General features: G+C 63.6%; 1 protein-coding gene across 2 annotated transcripts; it reads left to right on the top strand.

Annotated features, from left to right (window-relative positions):
• Nucleotides 1–1,312: 1,312 nt before the first annotated feature.
• On the top strand, nucleotides 1,313–23,417 carry ZNF787 (zinc finger protein 787). 2 transcript variants are annotated; one of them, XM_080828424.1, is made up of 3 exons: nucleotides 1,313–1,451; nucleotides 13,474–13,562; nucleotides 21,699–23,417. In XM_080828424.1, the coding sequence occupies exons 2-3, from the start codon at nucleotides 13,484–13,486 to the stop codon at nucleotides 22,772–22,774; spliced, it is 1,155 nt and encodes a 384-aa protein (XP_080684550.1). In that variant the 5' UTR covers nucleotides 1,313–1,451; nucleotides 13,474–13,483; the 3' UTR covers nucleotides 22,775–23,417. The 2 variants fall into 2 exon arrangements, with proteins under 2 accessions (XP_080684550.1, XP_080684551.1); XM_080828425.1 differs by lacking the exons at nucleotides 1,313–1,451; nucleotides 13,474–13,562 and adding an exon at nucleotides 14,829–14,914.
• Nucleotides 23,418–24,089: the final 672 nt, after the last annotated feature.

The raw sequence follows: 24,089 nt of genomic DNA, 5'->3' as shown, positions 1-24,089 counted from the left end.
AGCACACTTGCACAGAGTACTTGACTAAATTGAGTCTGAGAGGTGTCACCCAACAAGGGATTTGTACGTTCCCATCCTCCTGACTCCCAAGCTTGGTGACCGTTTCTTTTAAATTCGTTATTTACATTTATTTGTTAGTGGTGACCGTTTCGATGAGGATGATCATGAAAGGGTTACAGTAACCACGGTAAGTCATCTGCCCCTTACGTGAAAGCCAGAGGGTCTTAGCCTATGAGGACACTGTGGTGTAAACAATAATATTAAAGTAGTGGCTTTGTGTGGGGACCCCGAAACGAGAGCCAACAGTCAGCGGGGGCTCCTAAGTGGTGGCCTCCCATTAGGGAAGCAGGCGAGCCCCCGCGCTGGGGCCAGGTCTACTACGGGAGGCGGTAGCGGTAAGCACGCGTGGAGCCCAGGCTTTGCATTCCGGGCGTGTGGCTTTCGGCAGGTGCCTGAGCGCGGTGTCCCTTGTTATCTGCGAAGTGGGAACAGGTTGTTAATGGGACCTAGAGCATGCCAAGCCCTCGCAGGCGCCCCATGTGAAAAAGGAGGGCACCGAGGCCAAGAGACGGGCAAGGCTTGCTCTGGCAGCCCCAGGGGTGGCTCCGACCCCCGACCCCCGGGGACCTTCCCAGACGAAACCAGAGCCCAGCTCCCGTCTCCGACCCAGAGGAAAGGGGACCGGGGAAGGACGCGGCCGGCCGCTCGGAGTGGCCGGCGGCAGGTGCAGGAAGCGAGGGCCCTTGGGGGGCTTGCCTCGGGGCCAGCAGGATCCCCGTCCTAGAAGTTCAGCCCGGGACCCGGCAGGGCTCGTCAGGGCTGTGCCCCGGAGCCGTCCCTGCGAGCGGACGCCGCACCCGCCACGAACCCCCCGGCACGGAAGGGGTTACGATGATAGAGACGACCGGAGGACCCGGGGTGGCACGAGCGGCCCTCGACGCCACTCTCCCCCACACCTTTCCGTCCCAGGCTCGCGCGGGGCGCCGACCGCGCAGGCGCGAGCGGCGAGCGCCGGGCTGGGTGGGGGGGCACCTCCCGAGACACCCGGAAGTCTCCGCCTAACGGGCCGGGCTCGCGCCTCCTGTCCTGGAAGGGGGCGGGGCCCGAAGCCCCTCGGCGCGCGGCGCCATAGAGCGGGGACGGAGGACCCGTGTCCTAGACGCGTCCGGAAGTGGCTCCCAGGGGCGCCTGCTCCGCACCATAGAGCTGGGGGGGCGGCGGCTAGGGGGTCTCCGGGCTCGCCTTCCTAGAGCGGCGAGGACGGGGTGGAGGCCGGCGGGGGGGTGGGAAAGGAGGGGGAGCAGCGCGGGCGGAAGCGGCCGGGAAGGTCACTTCCGGCCTGGGCGCCCGTCCCCCTGACCCCAGGGTCTGAGTCGCCGCTGCCGCCGCTGCCACCATCCGCGAGGGAGGAGCGAGGAGGAGTGCGGCGCGGCGGCCCCGGGACCGAGGAGGTGAGGGGAGGGCGCGGAGGCGGGGGGGCGTGAACCCGGGGCCGGGGTGGGCGCGCGCCTCGGGGAGCCCCGCTGCGGGCGGGGGGCGGGCGGGGAGGCGGGCGGGCGAGCGCGACTGGGCGGGCGAGTGCGCGTGCGCGTGCTGGGGGGGCGTGAGTGGGCGCGCGGCCGGTGACGCGGGCGGGCGAGGGCGCGCCAGGCGGAGCCGCGGGGAGCGCGCGTGCGCGCCGGGGCCGCGCCGGGGCCGCGCCGGGGAGGGAGCGCGCCTGCGCAGCGCCGGGGCTCGGGCCGGGGGCTCGGGGGTGGGGCCGCCGCAGCCTCCCCGGCAGGTCGTGGCCGGAAGTGGTGGTGATTCCCGGGGGAAGTTGAGGCCCCGGTGGGGGAAGGGGAGGCGCGGGCCGGGCAGGCCTGACCGGAAACGGCGGTCCGGGGGGCGCGTGTGGGTCCCCGGCCTGTTCCCCCTCCCTCGCCGCTCCTTCCCGCTTCCCGAGAAGCCCGGGTTCCGCTGCCGCCGCGGGCGGGCTGCGTGCGGCCTTTGATCCGCCGGTGATTACGGCCTGGGTCCCCGCGGGAGGCTCATTCATTCGCCCCGGCGCGGGCGGCGGGCAGGAAGCGCGTGCGCTGGAGGGGAAATGACTGGGCCAAGGTCAGGCACCGCGTGGCCCGCTGGGCCGGGGCGGACGGGGGCCGGGCCCCAAGGCTACCCGGAGGGCTCCCGGGCGCCCAGCTGTGCTGCTTGACCCTCCCCCCCGCCCCCCCCCCACACTCCCAGGCCCGACCGCAAGGGGGGACAGTCCAGTTCGTGGAGACGGGGGTTGGGCAGGCACAGGATGGTGGCGTCCCACGATGGAAAAGTGACCCACAGGCTCTCCCAGTGCCTGGCTCCATGCTGGGCACCGGGACAGGGTCAAGAACAAGGTCCTGGAGCTGGCAGGCAGAGACGGGGACCTGGACACGGAGTACCCCCTCCCCCAGAGCAATTGTGGGAAGGCCTCCCCGCACAGCCCCGTCCAGAGGTGTTCAGGAAGGGGTCACTTGGTGTGTGGCTGCCTGGTGCCGGGCTGTATTGGGCAGTGCTGAGGACACAGTTGGGAGTCAGCCGGCCTCTGCTCTGGGGAAGTATGGTTGCTGTTGATCCCCGCTTATCCCCTAAGACTGTAAGCCTCTTGGGCTAAATGCAGCTGGTGGCCACCTGCCTGCTTTTGCTGCAGTTCCCTGTGGTCCTGCTTCAGCCCCAAGAGCATTGGGATCAGATTCCCACGTTGTTATCTCTTGTCTTAGCTTTTTCCCCTGGAAGTTTTCCAGATCTAACCCCCACCCGCACACCCGCTGAGCTGAGGAACGGGAGAACCCCAAGGGCTTATCAGCATGCCTGACCCATGAGCAACCGTGGCCTTCGAAGTGCTGGGGTCAGACAGACCTGAGTTCAGATCCCAGCTCCATACCTGGTACTTTGTGACCGTACAGCGTAAATGACTCTCAGATCTCAGTTTCTGCCTGGATGAAGAGGAATGGTAGTACTAGCTTTGACTTGGTAGGGAAGGTGTTAATGCGTGTTCTCCAGAGAGCTGCGCAGAAGGTCTGTGGGAAAAGCTCTGGAGCCAAGCATTCCTAGGCCAGGCCTTGCCTCCTGTCTCTTCCGGCATGGTGACCATGGACCTGTCACTTCCCTCTTTCCTCATTCCTTGTGGTGGAGAGCACGGTCCAGCATTTTTTGGATAAGGCTGGTCCTGTGCTGGGCCCACGGGCACAGTGGTCCTGGCACAGCGCTCTACCATGGGGTGGAGAAGGGTCCCTCGGTGCGCGTTTCTTGAGGATCCCCTGTGCCAGACCCAGAGCTGGGTGACACTGGGTGGCGGTTCCTGTCCTTCAGCAGCGTGGAGGCCTGTCGGGGAGACACATACAGAAGGACCAGGGAGAGGGCTGGGGGATTTCCCAGAACATCCCTTCCAGGAACTGTAGGTGCCCAGAGGGAAGCTTGTCCCCGCGGGAGGTGGTGTATCTTGTGTCTTGAAAGACAGGGAGGGATTGGCCAAGAGGACCCTGGGACTTGGGGGAAGGTGATGGTGAGCTCTGGACTCACCACTCTGGCCCGTGGCTGCAGTGACAGCAGCAGTAGTCAGCGCTGGGGACACAGTTCCCCGGGCACCTGTGCTCAGACACATATCGGTCTCCAGACCTTGCTTGCTTGTCCTCCATGCTGTCCAAAGCCTCACGTGTGCTGGGGCCTCCGGGAGCCAGCTGCGGCTTTGGCCTCTCGGTGACACACTAAATTTGACGGCACTTGCTTCCTGAGCACTTGGCAGGCGCCTGGTTCTGTGTCTGGTCCTTGCTGTCCCAAGCTCTCTGAGGTCTTGGGATGGGGTTGGTTGCCCCCAATTCAGGGGCGTGCGATGGAGCCCCGGGCCCCGTGGTTGCACTGGGAGCACTGGTCTGCACACGATTCCAGAGCTCGGCCCTTCACCGTAATGCCACGGGCTTTGATGACTTCTTTCTTTCGGCCACGGCTGGGGTCTGGGGGAGACGGAGGCCATCCTCAAGGCCTCTTCAGTGTCCGTCATTGGGTGGCAGGGGGTGCGTTGTCATGAAGGGTCATTGGCTGGCTCAGGGTACCCCAAGCCCCAGGCTCTCGTTTCAGGGATGACTCACACTAGTGGCATCAGTGGCTTTGTTGTAGTAACACAGAGAGCTGTGGCCTCACGACCACCGAGCAGCCAGCCACAGGAGCCTGGATGGGTGGCCAGGAGCCCTGAGCTGCTCCCGCCGGCCACCTGGGGCCACAGGCCGCGACTGTAACGATGGCGGTTAAGAGAGCCAGTGCCAGGATCCTGAGGGTGAGGAGGAAAGGAACGATGACCTTGGCGGCTGGCCGACCTGGCTGGAGTCTGGCGCCTCTACTTGGTGGCTGGCTCTGTGAACTTGTGTGAACCCCAGCTTTAACAGTTTCTGTCAGGGGTTGCCAGGCACATCCTGGGCGCCTGGCTTCCGGCTGAGCGCTTCACACACGTTACCTCTGATCTGGACGCTGAGCTGGGAGGGTCAGGAGGCACGGAGGCCAGAGCACCTTGTCCAAGGTCACATGGCTGCGGGGTGGTGGGGCTGAGTTGGACTCTGGCAGCCTGCCCGGAGAGCTTGTCCTCTCCTCTCTGACGGTGGTTGTGGGCTCGGGATTATGAACCCATTGCAGTGGGTATGAGGGTCTGACGTGTAGTCTGTGCTTTGGAAAGAGAGGACACTTGAGCTGAGGAAAGGGAGAAGTCTGGGAAGGCTTTCTGGGGGAGGTGCTACTTTCACCGGGGAGAACGGGCAAGGTGGAAGGACGTAAACACCCCCCCGAGAATGGGGGTCCGGCCTGATTGAGGGGTGACAGACGGAACGTGGCCTGTAGGCGTGGTTCCATCCTTTTTTTCCCTCCTAGAGGATATTTTTGTTTGTTTAAGCAGTTTTCAGTTACTTGCCCCGACTAAGGAATGAGGAGCGTCGACAGACGTGTGTGAAGACCCGGGTGCTGGCTCTGCCCGGACGGTGGCAGGTGGCCTCCAGGCTCCTGCCGCACCTGCCGCCGTAACCGCACAGGGAGGCTCTAGGAATTCTAGATACTGGTTTATCTTGGAGATAGTGGGGAATGGGGGCCGGGGCGTCTGGAGTTTGCCACCTGCCTGCACCCCCGGGAGGGCCACACAGCGTAGGAGGCAGGGCCGGCAGGTGCCCCTGAGGATGCGGGGCCGGCGGCCGACGGCAAGGGTGAGGCCTGTGTGGCTGGGTGGGAGGCCGATGGCAGAAAGCAGGCCATGAGGTAGGCTTACCGTGAGGCAACCGGTCAGTGAAAAGAGGAAGAAAGTGGGGTTGGGGGGTCAGGGGAGCAGGGTCAGAAGGGACTGCTTTGGTCAGCTCTTTCAGTGTGCTGGGAAAGCCGCCCGAGGCGCAGACTGCGTTCTGGGGAAGTGCGGCCTCCCCGCCGGCTCCGGGAAGGTGGAAGGAGCCTGAGCAGACTGTCATTGTGGAGGAAATGGGGAGAGTGGACAGAGGCCCCCGCCTGCCCCCCAGAAAAGGGCTTACGGTTCTGACGGTGATGCCGACTTGCTCTCAGTGTTGAAAGAACAGGTGGGAGCCTGGCGGCATCAGCTGCAGCTGTGGGAGGTGGCCTGGGTGGGAGGTAGAGGAGGGAACGGATGGGTATTTGGGCCTGGGGCGAAGGGTGAAGCCACCCACAGAAAAGGGAAGCGGATGGGAGCCGGAGAGGAGAGTGGAGGGGTCTGCCTGCACCGCCGGTGGGGCTGTGGAGCGTCACCACTCGGGCTGAAGGGGGGTGTGAGGTCTGAGTGGCCCCCAGCCAGTCAAGGACGCCAGGGCCAGCCAGGCTGCTTCCCCTCAGTGAGTCGTGCGGGCTGGGCGGATGCTTCCAGGTGGTGGTGCGGCCGGGGAGGAAGGAAGCTCAGCCCTGGGATGCGGGGCGGGGCGGGGTGGGGCGGGGGTGGGCCCTTGAGAGGGGAGAGGACTCCGGGCAGGTGGAGGACTGGCTGCAGGTGGGAGGTGGGCATTGGGGCTGGGGGGCTGGGTTTGGATTTGGGCAGGTGCAGCAGGGGGTTCAGGTGGGGCAGGGGTGCGAACCCCAGCAGCTCATGGAGGCATGAGTCTCCTAGCACAGGACCCCCCTTGGGAGTAGGTGCCCCCATCCCCACAGAACACTGTCATCCCAGAGGGAGACTGTACTCGCTCCCCTTCCCCTGCCCTCGGGAGTCACTCACCTCTATCCTGTCTCCGTGGGTTTGCTGTTTTTCATGCGTGGCACGGTCTCTGTGTCCGGCCCCTCACGCGGTGAGATGTGTTCAGGGCTTGTGCCGTGCGGCGTGTCAGTGCGTCACCCCTGTGTGACGGAACAGCGTTCTCTCCAGCGGTCGGGGTTCACCTGCTGTTGGGCGGTTGTGTCGTCTCCAGGTGTTGGCGATCGTGGTTTACGCCCCTCTGAACGCGTGTGTGCAGATTTCTGCAGGAGCGTGTTTCTGTTTGTCTTGGGTTTGCGGCCGTGAGTGGAGCTGCTGGACCCTGTGGTCCTTCTGTGCTCCACCCTCCGGCCCCCCATTTCACATCCCTGCCAGCAACGCCGGGGGTTCCGGTTTTTCCACATCCTCGCCAGCACTGGGTGTTTTGGTTTTCCTGGGCCCTCCTGTGGTTGAGGTCCGTCTCCCTGGCGGCGGAGGAAGTCGAGCCTCTTGTTAGCGCCTGTCAGCTCTTCGTGTTCTCTTCCGAGAAGTGTCTGCTTAGAGCCTGTGCCCGTCTTTACTTGGGCTGTTTGAATTGGGCGACTTAAGAGGATGAGTGGTCTGGGATGTGGGGGGCAGACTTTAAGGGGTGTTGGAAGGGGGTGGGCATGGGGAGGCGGGGGAGGGTGGACGGGGAAGGGAGCGAGTGCTGGACTCTGCCCCCTGCCAGCACAGGGGTTAAGGAGCCACTGGATTTGGTGACCAAGAGGCTGGGCAGGGGGAGGTTGGAGATGGGTGGGAGGTAGGAGGAGGAGGTGGAAGTCGCAGCGCTCTCTGAGGGAGGAGGGGAGGGGAGAGCGGGGTGGGGGTGGGGGATGGGCGTGTGTGTGTCCCGGAGAAGGGCAGGGAAGGGCAGGGCCTGGGGCATAGGTGCTCTGCAGGCCTTGTGGGAGCATCTGGTTGCTGGCACGGGGGAGGGGAGGCGGGGAGATTGGCAGCGGAAGAAAGAGAGGGGCTAATTGGTGGGCAGGCATCCAGAGGAGGTGGGCGGGATCTAATAACAACAATAATAACAATAATTTGTCTCAAGCTCAATAGCCGCCGGCCTCTGTCAGCCCCTGTGCTAATTGGATGCTCAAAGTCCTGGCTGGGCTGGGCTGGGCGAGGCCTTCCATCTTGGGGAGTGGAGGTCGGAGCTGGGCAAAGTCACAGAGAGGGGGGCAGAAACTGGGGAGCTGGGAGGGAAGACGGGCGAGGCAGGGGCTCCGAAGGTGTCCGATTGCATACTCAGCCTTCGCCGGAGCAGGCTGGGGCCTCCCGGTCTCGGGACACGGTCACGCCCCGGTGCTTCCTCTCTGTGTGCTGTGCTGTGGAGGGGAGGGGGCTGGAGCCCTTCCCCCACGACTCTGAGATTCTGGTATGGGACCCACAGGCCCACAGGGTCAGCCCACAGGCCTCAGCAGCTTTTTGAGTGATGAATGAGTGAGTGGGAGAGGAAGGGACCTGGGTAAGGTGTAGTGAACACCTTTCCCAGCTCTTCAGTGGGACCCCTGGTTAGTCCCTAGCTCCGGCGCTGTCCTGACCCTCTCCTGGCCCCGGGGGGTACTTGCTGGGTCTTGTGGGGAGCAGTGGGGAAGCCCCTGAGGCGTGCTCCCTTGTCCCATCACACTTTGTGCACAAAACACAGATGCAAGGTAACCTTACTGGGATTTCAGGAGGGGGACCCCCGAGCTCCGGCCGCCTCAGGCGGGCGTCCCTCCTGTGGCCCCCCCAGCCACCTGGCCTGCCTTCTGCCCCTCTCTCCCTCCCGCTGGAGGCACAGCACCTCCAGGCCTTTCCTGTCTGGCCTGGGACGTGTCCCCCAACGTCTTGGCAGCCTTTATTCACTTGTGTCAGGGTCAGCAAATGTTTTCTGTAATGGGCCGGCAGGTAAACATTTGGGGCCTTATATGCCAAGGGGCAAAACGGAGGACGTAGTGTAGCTGCTTAGACGCCGTCTAAAGCAGGACTGTGTAAACTCGCAGGGAGAGCCCGTCCTGGCAGGGGCAGCTCACGGGCAGCTCACAGCCCGCTGGGCTCCAGCGCGTCCCCCGGAGAGGGGAGGGGAGACTTTCCTCTGCCTCTTAGGGTTTCTGGCCGGGACTGACTGAAACAGATTAGCAGGACAAAAGCCCACGGATTGTATTTCCACAGACGTGGGACCCACAGACGTGCTTCTGCACGGGGTTGGGCCGAGGGGCGGTGGCTGTGGGGAAGAGACCGCGGCCCCTGGCCCATCGGCAGAGAGAAGGTCTGTGTGTCTGGGCTCCTTTCTCTGGGGTCTGGAGGGAAGGACAGGGAGGGCCCTGTGCTGGGTGGCTTCCATCTCCTAGTTTCAGGAAGAAGGGCGGCTTGTTCTGGGTGAATGTCCCCGGTGGAGACCAGTCCCTGCGCCGCAGTCCTGCAGCGTTGGGGGGGGGGGCGGCGGGCAGCAGGGAGACAGGGAGGGGACGGAGCGAAGGCCGAGGCCTTGTCGCTGCAGGAAGCGGGCCTGAGGCGGAGGCTCGGGTCCGGGAAGTCCCTGCTTTCAGTGACTTACGCGCTCCTCGTTCAGAGGAAGCACGGGGCACCCACTTGGCAAATGAGTCTGCATACACGCGGCAGGGCAGGGGGGCAGAGGGGCAGGCCGCCCGGCCCACCGCCTCAGCCCTGCTGGCCCACAGCCCTGAGTGCTCACTGTGCCTTTCATTTTAACCTTGTTTTTCTTTCTTTCTTTTTTTTTTTTTTAAGGTTTTATTTATTGGTAGGGGGGACCTGAGGTGGGGCCGGGCAGAGGGAGAAGCAGCCCACTGTGGGGCTCGATCTTAGGACCCTGGGATAGTGACTTGAGCCAAAGTCAGACACTTAATGACTGAGCTGCCCAGGCACCCCTTGTTTTCCTCGAAGATGTAGCTGGCTCTGTCAGGTGGTCCGCGAATGGGGTGTGTTTCGTCTAACAAGTAGAGAGGTGCTCCTTTCTTACCTCATTTTCACTGTGGCCTTGTAATCAGAGAGCCCCATACAATTTTTTAAAGTCTGTATACTTTTTTCCCTAAAGATTTTTATTTTTTTATTCCTGAGAGAGAAGCAGAGGGAGAAGCAGGCTCCCCGCCAAGCAGGGAGCCCGATGCGGGACTCGATCCCAGGACCCTGGGGTCATGACCTGAGCTGAAGGCAGAGGCTTAACTGCCTGAGCCACCCAGGAACCCTACAGTCTGTTTACTTTTTAATTGAGATCTAATTTGCATGTCGTGCAAATCCTCCCTTTTCGCGTGTACAAGTTAGTGGTTTCTGAAGCATTCACGGTGTTGTGCAACTGTCACCACCATCTGGCTCTTGGGTGTTCTCATTACTCCGACCGACGACCGACCGAAGCCGCAGACCCATTAGCAGAGTCCCGCCCCACTCCCGCCCCCCGTCCTGGACGGCTCCGGAAGTTTCCAAGAGATGGAATCCTCTCTCCGTGGCCCTTGGTGACTGGCTCCCCCCACCCCCAGCATGTTTGCGTGGGAATAGCCCTGCCGGGAACGTGGGCGGCCGGACACGGGGTTTACGGCTCCGGTGTGCACCTGGGAGTGGCGTCGCCGGCTCCCAAAGTGGGTCTGTTTATTGCGGGAGGAGCCGTCAGACCGCTGCCCCCGACCTGTACACCCAGCGGCTGTGTGTGGGGGTTTGCACGGCCTCGCGGTCACGGTCACCCTGTGTGACCCGATGGCCGGGCAGCGGCATCCCCGCGTTGCCCCCTCCACACCCAGCGGTTTTCCCACTGCGATGCACAGCCCTACGGCCTTCCAGAAAAGAGCTATCTTGTCTTTTCCCTTATTACAGAAGTAATCACTCGTTCTAAAGAATTAAAAAGTTGAGAGAAGATGAGAAGCAGAGAGGGACAAGCACTCGTCCTGCTGTCAGCAGAGGAGCTCGCAGCCGCTGCTCCCGAGACTGGCATCTGCGGGATTTTTCTCGGGCTTTCTCCCACGTGGCGCTGACGGGTTCTCTCTGGTTTTTCCCTGCTCTAAATCTGGCTGTGACGAACTATTTTTTGTCTGCAAGAAGCATTTTCTGAGGTCTGGGTTTCCCCTCAGATCAGCTTCTGGAGCGGGGGGTTGCCTGGTCAGGGGCCCCCAGCGCCTGTGTGCAGCTCCGCAGCTGTGTGGTGACTGTCCCGTGGCTCCGAGCCCGGCGCTGTGCCGGCGCATCCCGGCTGCCCGCTGTCGCTGCTGCCGCTGTCCGCATGCTGCTTGCTGCTGCTGCCGGCGACCTCCAGCGCCCGGGCCCCCCGCGTCTGTGAGCCCGTGTCCTCGTCTGTGAAGCACGGGTCGTAATGACGCCCACTTCAGAGGGGTCCCCACATTTCACCCCACTCCTCAGTGCTCTGTGTGGCCTCGAAGCCCTGCAAGAGAGCCCTCCCACCCTGCATCTCTAGCCTCCTTCAGGGCCTTTGCACTCGCCGTCCCCGCATCCCTCCTCCCTGCTCCTCCTGCAGGGCCCCTCCTGCGGCTCCTCCTCCTGGGAGATCCTCCTCCTCGGACCCCTCCTGGTGCAGCGGCCTGGCCCATCCCTCCCCTCCCTGCCCTTCCCCTCCCCTCGGTGCATATCTTCGTAGAACTTCACGGGGTGAAATCGCCTTTCACGTTCAGAGGCTTGTTCCTCACCGGCAGGGCCCTCTCATGTGGCTGGGGCTGTGGCCGGTTCACCAGGACGTTGTCCAGTGTCGGAGTGACGCCTGGCCCTTGGGGAAACCCTGCGCCTCCAGGGTGGGAGTGATGGGGACAGGGGGGCGGAAAGACGCCATCGCCCGCAGAACTGCTGATGCTCCCGCCTTGTCTCCCGTGAGGCTGACCGGAAGATCTCGTCCGATGAGGGCCCTGCGGGGAGGGGGCGCCTGTGGTCCTCCGGGCAGCTGTCCCGTGTCGCGGTGGGCGCTGTGGTGCTGCGTGGAGCCAGAACCGGAGCAGGGCACCCCCTGTGTGTGTCTCCTCGCCGACCTGGCCCTACCCCGTGGTGGCTCCCTGTTGTCAGTGGCAGGGCCGCCGGCAAAGGGGCCTGGCCCTTGCCTGCGGGCTCCGACCGGGGGCCCCTTGCTGGCCTCCTGCCAGGCCCCCACCTTCTGTCCACATTTCAGCAATGCCTCCGAGGCAGCCACTTGCCAGCCCCTGCTCAGGGTCCCCCGGCGTGTCTCCTGGCCCCCCAGACGGGCTTGGCTTTGTCTTTGCTGTGTCCCGTGCTCTTCTCGATCCTTGTTGACGGTTGGCTGGGTTTCAGGACGGCGGAGCAGTTAGGACCAAGGAGTCTGTAGCAGCACCATTGGCGTCCTGTCCCTGCTCCGCGATGACCTCACTGTGACCTCACGTCCTCTGCTGTGACGTGGGGAAGGGGGTCGTCGACAGCACGGCAGTGCAGGGTGGCACAGAGCTGGGGCCAGCGGCCAGAAAACGGGACCCCGGCGTCCCGGTTTGGCTCGTGGGAGGCACGTGGGACGCCGCTGTGTGAGTGAGCGCTCGTCTGGCGAGGACCTGGCCCGGACAGCCCGGGTTCACGGCTCTCCGCGGGCCGTCTGCCTCCAGATCTCGGCCGCTTGTGGCTCAGCTTCCTCCTGGGCGTGCTGCGCGGCAGCGTGGCCCGCTCAGAGGGCTCCGGTGGGACCGAATGCGGTAGTGGCGTCTAACCCGCGTAGAAGCGGGCCTGGACCTGGGAGATGTCTGCGAGTGTCTATGCGCTGGACAGGTGACTTCTCAGAGCTCCTCTCAGAGATCAGTGGAGGTTGCTGAGGGGACAGGCTTGTGCCCCCTGGCAGTGGAATGCGTTCCTTTCGGTGCCTGGATGGTGGCGAGCCCCCTGTCAGTGGGGGATTCAAGAGAAGCGGGTCTGGCATATTGTGCTGGGGGCAGATGGTTGCTGTCGGCAGGTGCTCGTGCACAGCTGCTCCCCTGCGGAGAGGTCCCGTGTGGGGGGCGGAGTTTGCCCTGAGCTGCGTGCACTCGGCTTCAGGGACCAGGTCCCCGTCCATGGTGTGTGGGATGCCGCGCGACCTCTGAGCGGAAGTCCCGCCCGCCTGCAGGCTTCCAGCTGGGGAGTGGTGCCACAGCAAGGGACGGGTACCCCGGCTGCCAGGCCCTGCCGCAGTGCAGGACTGACGAGACCACCTGGGGCCGGGGCCTGCCCCGGTCTCCGGGTGCTGCCCGCCAGCTCCAAACACAGGCAGACCCAGCCCAGCTCCTCGCCCAGCGGCGGGGAGGCCTAGGTTGTCTGCCCCAGGAGTCAGGCCCTGCCACATGGCATTGCCCCCGGCGGTGGTGAGCGGTGAGAACCTGACCCTCGAGGCCAGTAAAGAAGGAGGGGAGCGATTTCTCCCTGGCAGGGCCCGCTGCGTGGGGTGGGCAGTGGAGAGATGAAGACACGTCCGCACGGTACATGCGCTCAGACGTCTCCCGCGGCTTTGCTCCTCAGTCCCGAGCTGGAACAGCCCAGACGCCCATCTGCGTCGGCCGGTGGACAGACGTCCGCATCGGCCGGTGGACAGCCGTTGGTCCATCCGTACGGGGGAGTCTCGTCCAGCCATGAAAAGAAAGGACGTTCGGACAAGTCCTGCGAACGTTACACTGAGTGAGAGAAGGCGCAGGACACCCAGTGACATGGCGTCCTGTTTCCCGAAACCTCCCGAAACCTCCAGATCCGGCAAATCCTCACAGATGGAGGCCGCCGCTCCGTCCCCCGAGGCCAGCATTGTCTGGCTGCCCCTCTGAGTGCAGATGCCCAGAGGCTTGTGCCTTCCCCCAGGACCCCCATACAGAGTCTTGCTGGGACACCTGAGCGCATGAACCCCCTAGAGCGCTCAGGTGCCCGTGTCAGCCTCGCTGTTCCGGGGGCGACGGGCAGGGACGGGGCTAGAGCTGCATCTGCGCGTCGTCTTGTTTAAACCTCGGGCCCATGAGACGTGTCTGCGTGTTGGTGGCGGTCCGGGTGCTGGGCAGTGGCGGGCAGGGAGGCTGAGGCAGGGAGCTGGTCTCCCCAGGCTCCAGCTTGCGGGTGGTGGAGCGAGGACACATGCCTGGCCCGGTGGCTGCAGCGCCGGGCTTCCTCCTCCCCCAGATGGTGCGTGGCCTTGGGCTGGTCCCCTGCGCAGGGGGGAGATGAGGGCCATTTTTCCATTGTCCCTCAGGTACCAGCTGCGTGTGCTGTCTGCCTGCCCGGGCCGAGCTGGGTGCTCGGAGCTCGAGCGTGGATCGGAGCCGACGTGGCGCCTGCCTTCCTACTCTGGCGTCCTCTGATCTCTGCCCTTCCCTCTCCTTCCCTTCTTCCAGGGACCCAGACATGGAGCTGCGGGAAGAGGCCTGGTCTCCGGGGCCGCTGGATTCCGAGGACCAGCAGATGGCCAGTCACGAGAACCCAGGTGAGGTGGCCTTGGGCAGTTCTCAGTGCCCCTCCTGGACCCCGGCTTCCTTCCCCCCACTGCTCCCGTGGCTCAGGAGTGATGATTCCTTCCTCCAGAGGGTCACGGGCACCCTTGGGGGCCGCTTCTCTCCTTCTGCCCGTCCTCTCCACCCTCGCGGCCCAGCCTCCTTGCTCCCTGGTGTCCTGGCCCCTCTGCCCTGTTTCTCGGTCATCTGCAGGTCTCTCAAGCGAGAAGCCTATAGACGGAGGGTGGGCATCGTGGGGCTGGGGTGACAGGACCACAGAGGAGGGTGTGATGTGTGCCGGTTTTGGGGGGAAAGCTGAGCATCTGGGTTTCAGGGGAAATCCTCCATTTTCTCAGTATCGGTATCCTGTTGTGTTGAATAAAGCATTATTTGGGTTGAATAAAACTCACCTTTGAGTACTCAGGGCCTAGGGTTTGCTTGCTGAGACTTTGCCTTCCAGTTTCCAGGGGTTTTCCCATAGGGCATCCGAGAAATAAAGCATGGGCTTGGCTTTCATGCTGCTGTCGGTGTGTTTTCGTGCTGGCCGTTATGCCGGCGTGGCGTCAGCAGGTGTGTTTTTTACACAGAGGCCAGAGGGGAGAGATTTTTGGCCTTGCAGAGCCCGTGCCCCTTGCGGCGGGAGGGCAGCCAGTACAGAAGTGAGTGGACGTGGCCACGTGCTAGTAGGACTTTACATTCAGAACGGGCGCTGGGTCTCGGCCCCGGTGCCAGCATCCCACAGGCGTCTGCGAGATGGGCCATGGGGCCTGGACGGTGGTCGGGGGTCGGGTTTTTAAAGCCTCTGGGCCTCCCCCCACGCATTATTGTAAGATCACTCAGGAGCGTAAAGAGAAGCTTCCTGTAGGCAGGTCCTGCTGGCCTTGGTTACCAAGGAGGAAACTGAGAGGCGGGGTGTCCGTGCTCTGACCCAGCAGCCCTCCGTGGGGAGGACCATGCCCGTCCTTCCTCGCTGTGCCTGTCTGGGCCTGCTTCTCCTGCCTCCCCTGACACACGTCCTTGGCTTTCTAGCTCTTTCAGAAATACTTTAAAAGACGCGTGTTACGGGACGTCGGAGCTCAGGCACGTGACTCTGCTTGCACTCAGCTTCGGGGTTACCAACGTCCTGGCCAGTCTTGTTTCTCCATTTGTGCCCTTTTCTCACCCCCTGCCCCCCGGAGATTTTAAAGAACATCCCAGATGTCCTGTCTTTGCACCCATAGGTCCTCGAGCAGGTGCGGGCTCTTTAAGAGCAAACACGAAACCACAGCTACAAAGTGCTTACTTCACCCAGCGAAACACCCAGTCTGAGTCACAACCCCAGTTTTCTCCAAACTTCTGCCGTGGAGTAAGTCAGGTTTAATCCTACGAGTCCTCTGTTAACTTGTGCTCCTTACGAAACCTGCAGGACGTCTGGTGGGTTCTCGCCTCCCCCTCGTGCAGCCTGCTGTCCGGAGCCTGTGTCCCCCACGGGAGCCTGCCGGCCGCCCCACTCCAGCGTGCCCTGCTGCGGGGCCAGCCACTGGGACCCCTGTGCTCAGCTCATGGGCCTTGAGCCTGGATGCTTCTAAGTGGCTGTATGTCCCATGGTTGTGGGCCTGCCCCGGGGGGTCCTGCCTACCTGGGTCTGGGGCCTCTTGTGGGGTAACTGGGCCAGACTCCTGCCCTGAGACCCCGGCCTGACGCCCGTGGTGGGTCTGACCTGCAGGGTGGGCCGAAGCTGGGAGAAGGTGGGGGTGGGTGGGGTGGAGGGCTCCTCCGTGCCCAGGTCTGAAGAGGGCAGGTGGAAGGTGCTGTTAGAGCCCTGAGTCGCAGCCTCATGGCCTGGCCGACCCTGGGGACTCCCTAGGCCCTTCCGATCTGACTTCTGGCCCGTTGAAGATCCACTTACGGTATACATTCTGGATGTGGCCACGGAGCCCGTCCAGCCCCAGCTGCCACTGCCACCACCACCTGGCACCTGGATTGCCAACCTGCGGTGGCCTCCAGCCAGTCCCCACGTCCACCCTTGTCCACAGGCCCCAGCCTGAGCTGCTTTTTTTTTTTTTTTTAAGATTTTTAAAATTTATTTGACAGACAGAGATCACAAGTAGGCAGAGAGGCAGAGAGAGGGGGAAAGTAGGTTCCCCGCTGAGTAGAGAGCCTGATGCGGGGCTCGATCCCAGGACTCTGAGATCATGACCTGAGCCGAAGGCAGTGGCTTAACCCACTGAGCCAGCCAGGAGCTCCCCCAGCCTGAGCTTCTTGAGATGGCGCAGAGTCCTGGCTTGCCGGGAGTGACCCCCACACCCTGCGCTGCTCACCTTGCCTGGAGGCCGCAGGGCGGAGGCAAGCTCTGCCCTGTGTCCTCGCTTTTGCAGGGGAGGGGCTGGGGAGAGTATGCCTGAGGCCGAGGTCCCTGCCCCTGTGGGGCCCACAGGCTGGTGGTGGTTACTGAGGGGACTGCCATGGAGACCGCCTCGCCAGGGGGCTCATCTTGTTGGGGGCAGGGAGGCTTCGCCAAAGAGGGGGCTGCCCACTGTGGGAGGTGCGGGCCCCCGACTGGATAGGGTTGCGGGGGACTGTGGGGCCAAGGCCCGGGGGCAGACTGAGGCAGGGGGTGCAGCAGCGGGATGAGACGAGAGCCGTCCTGGTCACGGCTCTGACCGGAACGGTGTGGAGCAGTCCGGGACAGCAGGCTGCCCGCAGGCTCGTTCCAGGCTGGGTGAAGGCTCTGGGCGGCCTCGTGTGTGCTGTGCCGGGCAGCCCTACACTCCTGCACCGGTCCCTCAGCTCCGGCTCTTGCCTTCCCCCAGGGCCCCTGCCGAACATGCTGAGGGGCTCCCCGGCCTCTCTTCCTGGCAGCCCCGCGTGGGTCTGGCTGGCCGCATCGGGGACGTGTGGCAGAGGAGGTGGCATCACGGTCAGTGAGCTTGCCGTATCCCAGCTCAGCCCTGTGCTTGGGATTTTCCGGTGAGGAAGAGGGACTGAGCTCGAGCGTCATCACCCCAGGGAGAACGGCATTTCTCGGGAACTCAGGAGCCCCGAGCCCTGAGCCCGCGTGTCTCTGTCTGCAGGCGGCCGGCCCCTCAGGAGCTGAGGGTGGTTGTGGGCCTGAGGCCCCTTCCCCAGGGAAGGCTTGGTCCCAGGGCCCCTTGGAGACCTCAGGTGGGTGGTGAGGCCTCTGGTGCGGGGCGGGGGTGGGGGGGGGAGGTGGGCTTGGCGGGCTCCAGCCGGCCTGTTGTCCGAAGGCTGTTCCAGCTCGCTCTGTCCCTGCAAGTTGGAGCCTCTCCACCTGGTGTCTTCCTGCCTCGGGTGCCTCGGGTGACTCCCCCCGTGACAAGGAGGCACCTTGAGACACGTGGCAGAGGGGGACCCACGGCCTGTCGTCTGACTGTCGTCAAGGCCTGAGTCGTTCTGCAAGTGCCCTCGGCCCAGCCCTGTGTGTGTTCACGTGTGGCTGCAGCCAGAGTCTGGGATCGGTCCTCCCCGTCGGCCACCCCGGCGCTGTGTTTGCTTCTCCTCCCACCGTGTTCCGTGTGGGTCGCCGCTGGCCTGCTCCTCCCTGAGTTGACCCCTGCGGCCGGGCTGCGACCCCCATCGGAAGCCCGCAGCTGCGGGGGGGCAGACAGCCGGTCACCTGGGTGGTGCCTCTCCCGCTGCTCCGTGCACACGAGCCTGAAAAGAGCCCAGGGGTCTCCTTTCCGTGACCTGGACCTGCCCAGGGCATTTATGGAACCCCAAGAATTTTCTCATTTTCATCCCTGGATCTGGATGTTTTGGGGAGTGGTGTGCGGACCGAGCGGGCGCCGTTGTTCACGCCGGCTGCTGCACTGCCTGTCCGTCCCGCGCTCCTCTCCAGCCGCTGGGCTGCCCCGCGAGGTTGGGTTGCCGGCTAGAGTGCTGGAGTGGAGAGGCCGGGCCACCTACCCAGAGTAGGGGGTCGGGGGGACTGGACAGCCGGGGGGCAGCTGGTGGGGCGTCTGCTGCACTATCCCTGGGGCCCCTTCTGACGGCCCAGCCTGGCCGTCCAGGTGCGGGTGGTCAGAGGCCTGGGGTCGTGCGGCACTGGGGTGGGAGAGCCGTGCAGGCTGGTCCTGGGCTTTGGCTGCAGGTATCCGGAATGGGAAGCAGTCCAAAATGACCGCGTAAATAGAAATGACATCGTGATTCTGAGGCGGGAGCTCTCCCAACACGGAAGAAGTGTGCTGGTGTCCTGGCAGTCCCGTAGCGGGGGACAGGGTTCTGACCTCCCTCTGCCGAGCTCTGGCTCTCACAGTCGCAGTGTGCCTTAGGGTTGTTCTGGAGGGCTCACCGGGAATGCTCTGTCCAGCCCGCGATGATGGCAGCCCTTAAACCCCCCAAGCCTCCCCAGAAAAACCATGTGGCGGAACCCAGATCCCTTGGGCCACGCTGATGACAGCACACCTTAGGTGTGTGGGTGCCTCTGTGACCCCAAAATACAGTTGGATGGGGACAGACCAATGGCCACAGGCCTGCCTGGTGTTGGCACTGAGCTGGAGGGAAGGAAGCAAGGAGGAGCCCCAGATACCCTCCGGGACTCCCTGGAAAGCTTGGGAGGTGGTCCCACTGAGGCCAGATTCTGAGATCGGACGTGTTCTGTCCAGACCGGGAGCAGGGCCACAGGAAGGTCTGGGGCTGGCGTGGCCTGGGGCTCACCCATGGGCTCTGCTGCCAGTCAGGGAGAATGTTCTGCCCACAGCAGCTCCCACTCAGCAAAACCTTTCGGGAGGGAACTCAAGACTGAGTGGGACCTTGTCTTTGACTACAGGGGGGAAGGAAGGAAGAGGTACAGATAAAAATGGGGGCTGCAGAGCCAGGAACCTGCAGCAGTGCCCCATACTCTCAGCTACGATGTGAGAACGTCAGAGGAGGGAGCTCGGAGAACCTCGCCCCTTGGGAGTTGGGGAACCTTGTCCCCCCAGAGTAGGGGAACCTCACCGCCTGGGAGTCAGGTAACCCTTCTGCACAGAAACAAGCAACAAGAACAAACTGAGCTTAACACGAGTGCTCCCCAACCCCAGAGCTGTCAGAATAAAGGAGAAAAGGAGCAGGTAACATCTCCCCAGATAGGGGGTCAGTTGGAGACACACTGCTGGGTCAGAGAGGTGACAGCCTGTGGGAGAAGCACATACTCGAACAGCTCAGAAGCGAGGGTGCGGGGCTCAGAGGAAAACAGGAGCAGAGTCATTTCAGAAGGAGTCTGAGTCCTTCAGAAAACTGAAGGAGAAAACTCAGGAGGGAATACAAACAACACACTCCCTGAGAAAAGTTGGAGGTAAAAAGGAGGGTTGTTTAAAAATCAAAAAGAAATGAAGAACGGTTAAAATGGAGTTAAAAAAAAGAATCCCAGCGCGTGGATGGGGAGGTCCTTGCAGAAATCCAAAGCAAAGGAAGAATAAACAGTAAACACTACAAGCCAAGAGGACATTCCTGAGTTTTGAAAGTCAGGTCTCGAAAGAGCAAATCACAAATCCAAGAGCGTCACCGAAACGAACAAGCCATGTTCTGTCCGGGTCACTGGATGGTGAGGAAAGAAGGAAATTTTGGGAGCATCTAGGGGCAGGGCTTTATGCCAGAAGACAGCGGGGCCACATTTCTGATTCCCAGGAAAAGGAAAGGCGAGCCAGGGGTCTCATTAAAGCCGACCTACAGGTCGGAAGGGCGCAGAGGAGCTCAGTCCGCAGCGGCCTGGGCCCTTTGAGGGATCTGTGAGCAGGCGAGCCTCGGGCCGCCGCTGGCTGGAGAGAGGCAGGCAGCGAGCGGGGTTGGGTCTTAGGAGAGCTGCGGGAGGTTCGCTAGGTCAGGAGTAGCACACACAAAGCTGTGATTTGTGTGTGTGTGTGTGTGTGTGTTTTAAAGATTTTATTTATTTATTTGACAGAGATCACAAGTAGGCAGAGAGGTAGGCAGAGAGAGAGGAGGAAGCAGGCTCCCCGCTGAGCAGAGAGCCCAATGCGGGGCTCGATCCCAGGACCCTGAGATCATGACCTGAGCTGAAGGCAGAGGCTTTAACCCACTGAGCCACCCAGGTGCCCCTGTGTTTTGTGTTTTCAAGAAATTGTCATGGGAGGTATTAGGGTGGTTATCTCAGCGCTACCTTGGGGTCAGCAAATGAATAATTACAGGCTATTCACATACTCTTCTCCCTTCTGAAGGGGGATGTAGACATCACGGAGAAAAGACTCAAGAAAAACCCGTAGGTCCGGATTTATCTGGGAAGAAGCGTCAGTGTGAACTCAGCGGAATTTTTCTGTAAGAAAAAAAAAAGCGGTGACCGTTCCCAGCTTTGAGTCTGGAAGTACTTTTGCATCAGATGAAACCAGGGCCTCCTGGAAAAACAGTGATTGCCGGTGCAGACAGGACATGGGGATGCGCCAGGAGTGTCCCACGGGGCTGGGGAGCAGGGAAGCTGCCAGGGCCCACCAGGGTCCTGCCCGGAGGACGCCGCGCTTCTTGGAGACGACCCCCCCCCCCCCCGCTGATCCGTGTAAATGCAGGCGTTTGTCCCGATGCTCAGAAAGGGGAGACTGGAGAACGATAGAGAACCAGTTCATTATCTCGAAAATGGCCCCCGTGGTGAAGCGAGCGTGGACCCTGCCACGCCACGTGCAGCTGACCCTGGGGACGGGGAGCGCGTGTGGGAAGCCTTCAGCTGCCCCTGTGGCCGAGCAGCTCCGGGCCATCAGTGCCGAGCGCCAGGGAAGGAGGCAGCGGGGCCACCATACGGCCCTGGAGCAAGGGTGGGGTCTCGCCTTCGGGCCCAGGTGCTCTCCGGCAGCAGGGAGGGGTCTGAGGCATCCCCTGAACCCCGTGCAGTGGGCAGAAGTGGGGGGATTGGAGCGAGGCTTTCCACGCCTGTTCCGTGCTGTAAGGACCGGAGCTCCGTGGCGCCGCCCTTGCGGGACATAGACGCTTTGAGGCCGGTGAGGTAGCGCCCACTTCGGTGCATCGTGGCGCCTCTTTGCATGGGTGTGTGTTACCCCAGGTCCAGGTGTGAGTGCTGTGGGCCCGGCCTGTGCCTGGTGTGTGACTGGCTGCCGCGTGAAGCCCAGGGTCTGGGAGGGAGGGAGCCGGGAAGCAGTGTTTCTGATGCATGCTTGGAAGGGAAGCCGCGGGCGCGTTCGTGGAGGGCCATGCTGGGCTGGTTGGCACCGTGGAGGAGTCCCAGCGGAGGCCCGGGCCCCACTCGCCGGATCGGGGAGCGAGAGCCCTCGCTGCAGGTGCGCGCGGGTCAGTCTCTGAGCTGTGAGATCTCACTTTCACTTTCCCTGGGACATTGCTCAGAGCCACGTGTGGTGCAGACGTCGGACAGGCCTTGAGTCCTCACTGCACAGCCGGCCAGACCAGGGCCCCAGGCTCCTCTGTCGTCTACATGGGTCAGACAGGGGCTCCAGTATGTGGGGGCCACACGCCCAGGTGCCAGGGCAGGCGGGATCCCGTGCTAGCCTGTGATCCCATGAACCAGCCCTGTTCCTCCTTCCTCTTCTCCGCCTGCACCAGATTAGTCTTCCTGGAGCCCAGGTGTGAAGCCCTCACTCCCGGGCTTGCCTTTGCTCCTGGGCCAGGGTGTGGGCGCCCTCCCCCTGCCGGGGCGCTCTCCCTGGACCCTCCCTGCCCCTGCCTGGCACTTGGGGCTTCAGGTATCATCGCCTAGGCTTCCATCCTTGTCGAATCCCAGCCATTTCTGGAGTCCCTGCTGTGTCCCAGGCCTTGTTCCCGGTGTGGGGGAGGCAGCTGGGAAGGAAGTCTTGAGGGTGGATAATGAAAGACGTGAAGGAGCAGTGAAATGCCAGGGAGCGAGCCATGCTCTGAGGAAAATAGGGTGGAGGTGGAGGCAAGGAGGTGGAGAGACGGGGCATCTGCCGAGAGCCAGGTCTGTGCAGTGGGGCTTCCAGGTGACCCGGCCTAGCTGCCCTCCCGTGCCACAGGGCACCCCGAGGAGGCGCGCAGGTGAGCGAGCTGCCCGAGGCTTTGCGCATGGCTCTGCGGCCCGTGGCACAGCCGGCGGAAGCCCCCGGCCCTCGCTGCCGGCCCTCGCTCCCGACCCTCGCTCTCGACCCTCGCTCCCGGACGGGCCCTGTGTCGAGCCGGGGCTTCTCTGACTCCCCTCCCACCCTCTTGCCTTGTAGTGGACATCCTCATCATGGATGACGATGACGTCCCCAGCTGGCCCCCGACCAAGCTGTCCCCGCCCCAATCCGCGCCCCCGGCCGGACCCCCGCCCCGGCCGCGGCCGCCGGCGCCCTACATCTGTAACGAGTGCGGCAAGAGCTTCAGCCACTGGTCCAAGCTGACGCGGCACCAGCGCACGCACACGGGCGAGCGGCCCAACGCCTGCGCCGACTGCGGCAAGACCTTCTCGCAGAGCTCGCACCTGGTGCAGCACCGGCGCATCCACACGGGCGAGAAGCCGTACGCCTGCTCCGAGTGCGGCAAGCGCTTCAGCTGGAGCTCCAACCTCATGCAGCACCAGCGCATCCACACGGGCGAGAAGCCCTACGCCTGCCCCGACTGCGGCCGCAGCTTCACGCAGAGCAAGAGCCTGGCCAAGCACCGGCGCTCGCACAGCGGCCTCAAGCCCTTCGTGTGCCCGCGCTGCGGCCGCGGCTTCAGCCAGCCCAAGAGCCTGGCGCGCCACCTGCGGCTGCACCCCGAGCTGTCGGGCCCCGGCGTGGCGGCCAAGGTGCTGGCGGCCAGCGTGCGCCGGGCCAAGGCGCCTGAGGAGGCGGCGGCGGCGGACGGCGAGATCGCCATCCCGGTGGGCGACGGCGAGGGCATCATCGTGGTGGGCGCGCCGGGCGAGGGGGCCGCGGCGGCCGCAGCCATGGCGGGCGCGGGGGCCAAGGCGCCGGGGCCCCGCTCGCGGCGCGCCCCGGCCCCCAAGCCGTACGTGTGCGTGGAGTGCGGGAAGGGCTTCGGGCACGGGGCGGGGCTCCTGGCCCACCAGCGCGCCCAGCACGGGGACGGGCTCGGGGCGGCGGGGGGCGAGGAGCCCGCGCACATCTGCGTGGAGTGCGGCGAGGGCTTCGTGCAGGGCGCGGCGCTGCGCAGACACAAGAAGGTGCACGCCGTGGGCGCGCCGTCGGTCTGCAGCCGCTGCGGACAGAGCTACTACCGGGCGGGCGGGGAGGACGGCGACGACGACGATGACGACGAGGCTGCTGGCGGGCGCTGCAGCGAGTGCCGCGGCGGGGAGGGCCGGTAGGGGCGGAGGCCCGGGGGGGCAGGGCCCCTCGGGCTTGGCGGGGACGCTGGCGCAGGACCCGGAGACCAGAGAGAGGCGGACAGAGGGGCGCCACGGGCGGCGGGGCCTCCTCTCCCCTTCCCCGCCCCCTCGAGCCACGGGCGGCCTGGGGCGCTAGGGCCCTCCCGCCCCCGCCCTGCCCCCTGCCCCGGCCTGGCCTGCCCTTCTGGTTCTCGGCGAGCCCGGGAGGGACCGTGCGTGAGAACTGGAGACCGAGGGACGCCGGAGCCCGCCACTGGACGGCCGGTGCCCGGGCTCCCTTTCCCTTGCCCTGCCGGCCCCCCGTGCTTGCGAGGAGCCTTCCGGGTCAGAAGGGCCACGTGGGGGCAAGGGAAAGAGGGTCCTTTTCCCTTTAGAGTTTTCTTTTAACCACACCCGCCTCCTGACTGCACCCTGCCATTATTTTGTCTCTTCCCTGCGGGTCCTGTTGTTTTTCTTGGCCCTCGTCCTTCCTCCCCTCCCCGGGTTTGGGCCGGGAGGAGTGCCGGATCGGGACTAGCCCCTGGTCCCCGCGTCCCCGCGGAGCTGGGGTCCGGTCTCTTCTCTGGCCTGGACACGGCGGCAGGAGGGGTTCGGGGGCAATAAATGGCACTATCTGATTGTCCCTGCTCTGCGTGGTTCTTGAGTTGGGAGGGAGAAGGGCGAGAGCGGGAACGGAGGCCCCCCACGCCGCCGTCACAGGGGGGCTGGGCAGCTGCGGAGTTGGTTCCCTCCCAGGCCGGGTGCAGACTGGGCTGTCCTCCTGCAGAGTGGCCCGAGCTCGTCGCCTGCGGTGGGCCGTGGGCTTTCCAGATGGGAGCTCATCGGTCTTGGGAGGAACTGGGCCTGCCTGCTCTGCGGCTTACAGGAGGAGCGCCACGGTCCCAGTGGATTAACAAGGCCGTTCCCACTCGGGGGCTCTGGCAGGTGGCTTTTCTCTACAGGCTGAGGTGCTCGTGCTCCCGACGGTGGCTTCCTCCCCCGCACTGGAAACCCCTTCCCGCATCCAGCTGCTTGGAAAACGTGGTTTTCCCCTGCTCACGCCTCGTAAAGTGTGTGTGTGGGGGGGGGCAGTCACAGTGTCCCATCTCACTGCTCTGAGGGCTGGAAGCGTCCCTGGCCAGGCCCCTCCGCTGCAGTGACAGAGCTATACTGTGGAGGAGGAAGAGGGACTTTGTTTGTTTTTGTTGTTCTTTGTTTTTGCTTTTGTTTTTTTAGTTTCTTAATTTTTAAAATTTCTTTTCAGTGTACCAGAATTCATTGTTCAGGGGGTATAGCTCAGGGGTAGAGCATTTGA

The sequence above is a fragment of the Martes martes genome (assembly GCF_963455335.1).
Source record: "Martes martes genome assembly, chromosome: 17".
NCBI classification, from domain to species: domain Eukaryota; kingdom Metazoa; phylum Chordata; class Mammalia; order Carnivora; family Mustelidae; genus Martes; species Martes martes.
Note: the sequence above shows the minus strand (reverse complement) of the source record. Positions and strands in the feature narration are given on the sequence as shown.

Bases quoted from the DNA above. Each gene is read 5' to 3' on its own strand.
- ZNF787 (XM_080828424.1), top strand. From the start codon at position 13,484: ATGGAGCTGCGGGAAGAGGCCTGGTCTCCGGGGCCGCTGGATTCCGAG. The intron at 13,563-21,698 runs GTGAGGTGGCCT...CTTGCCTTGTAG, and splicing joins GGCCAGTCACGAGAACCCAG to TGGACATCCTCATCATGGAT.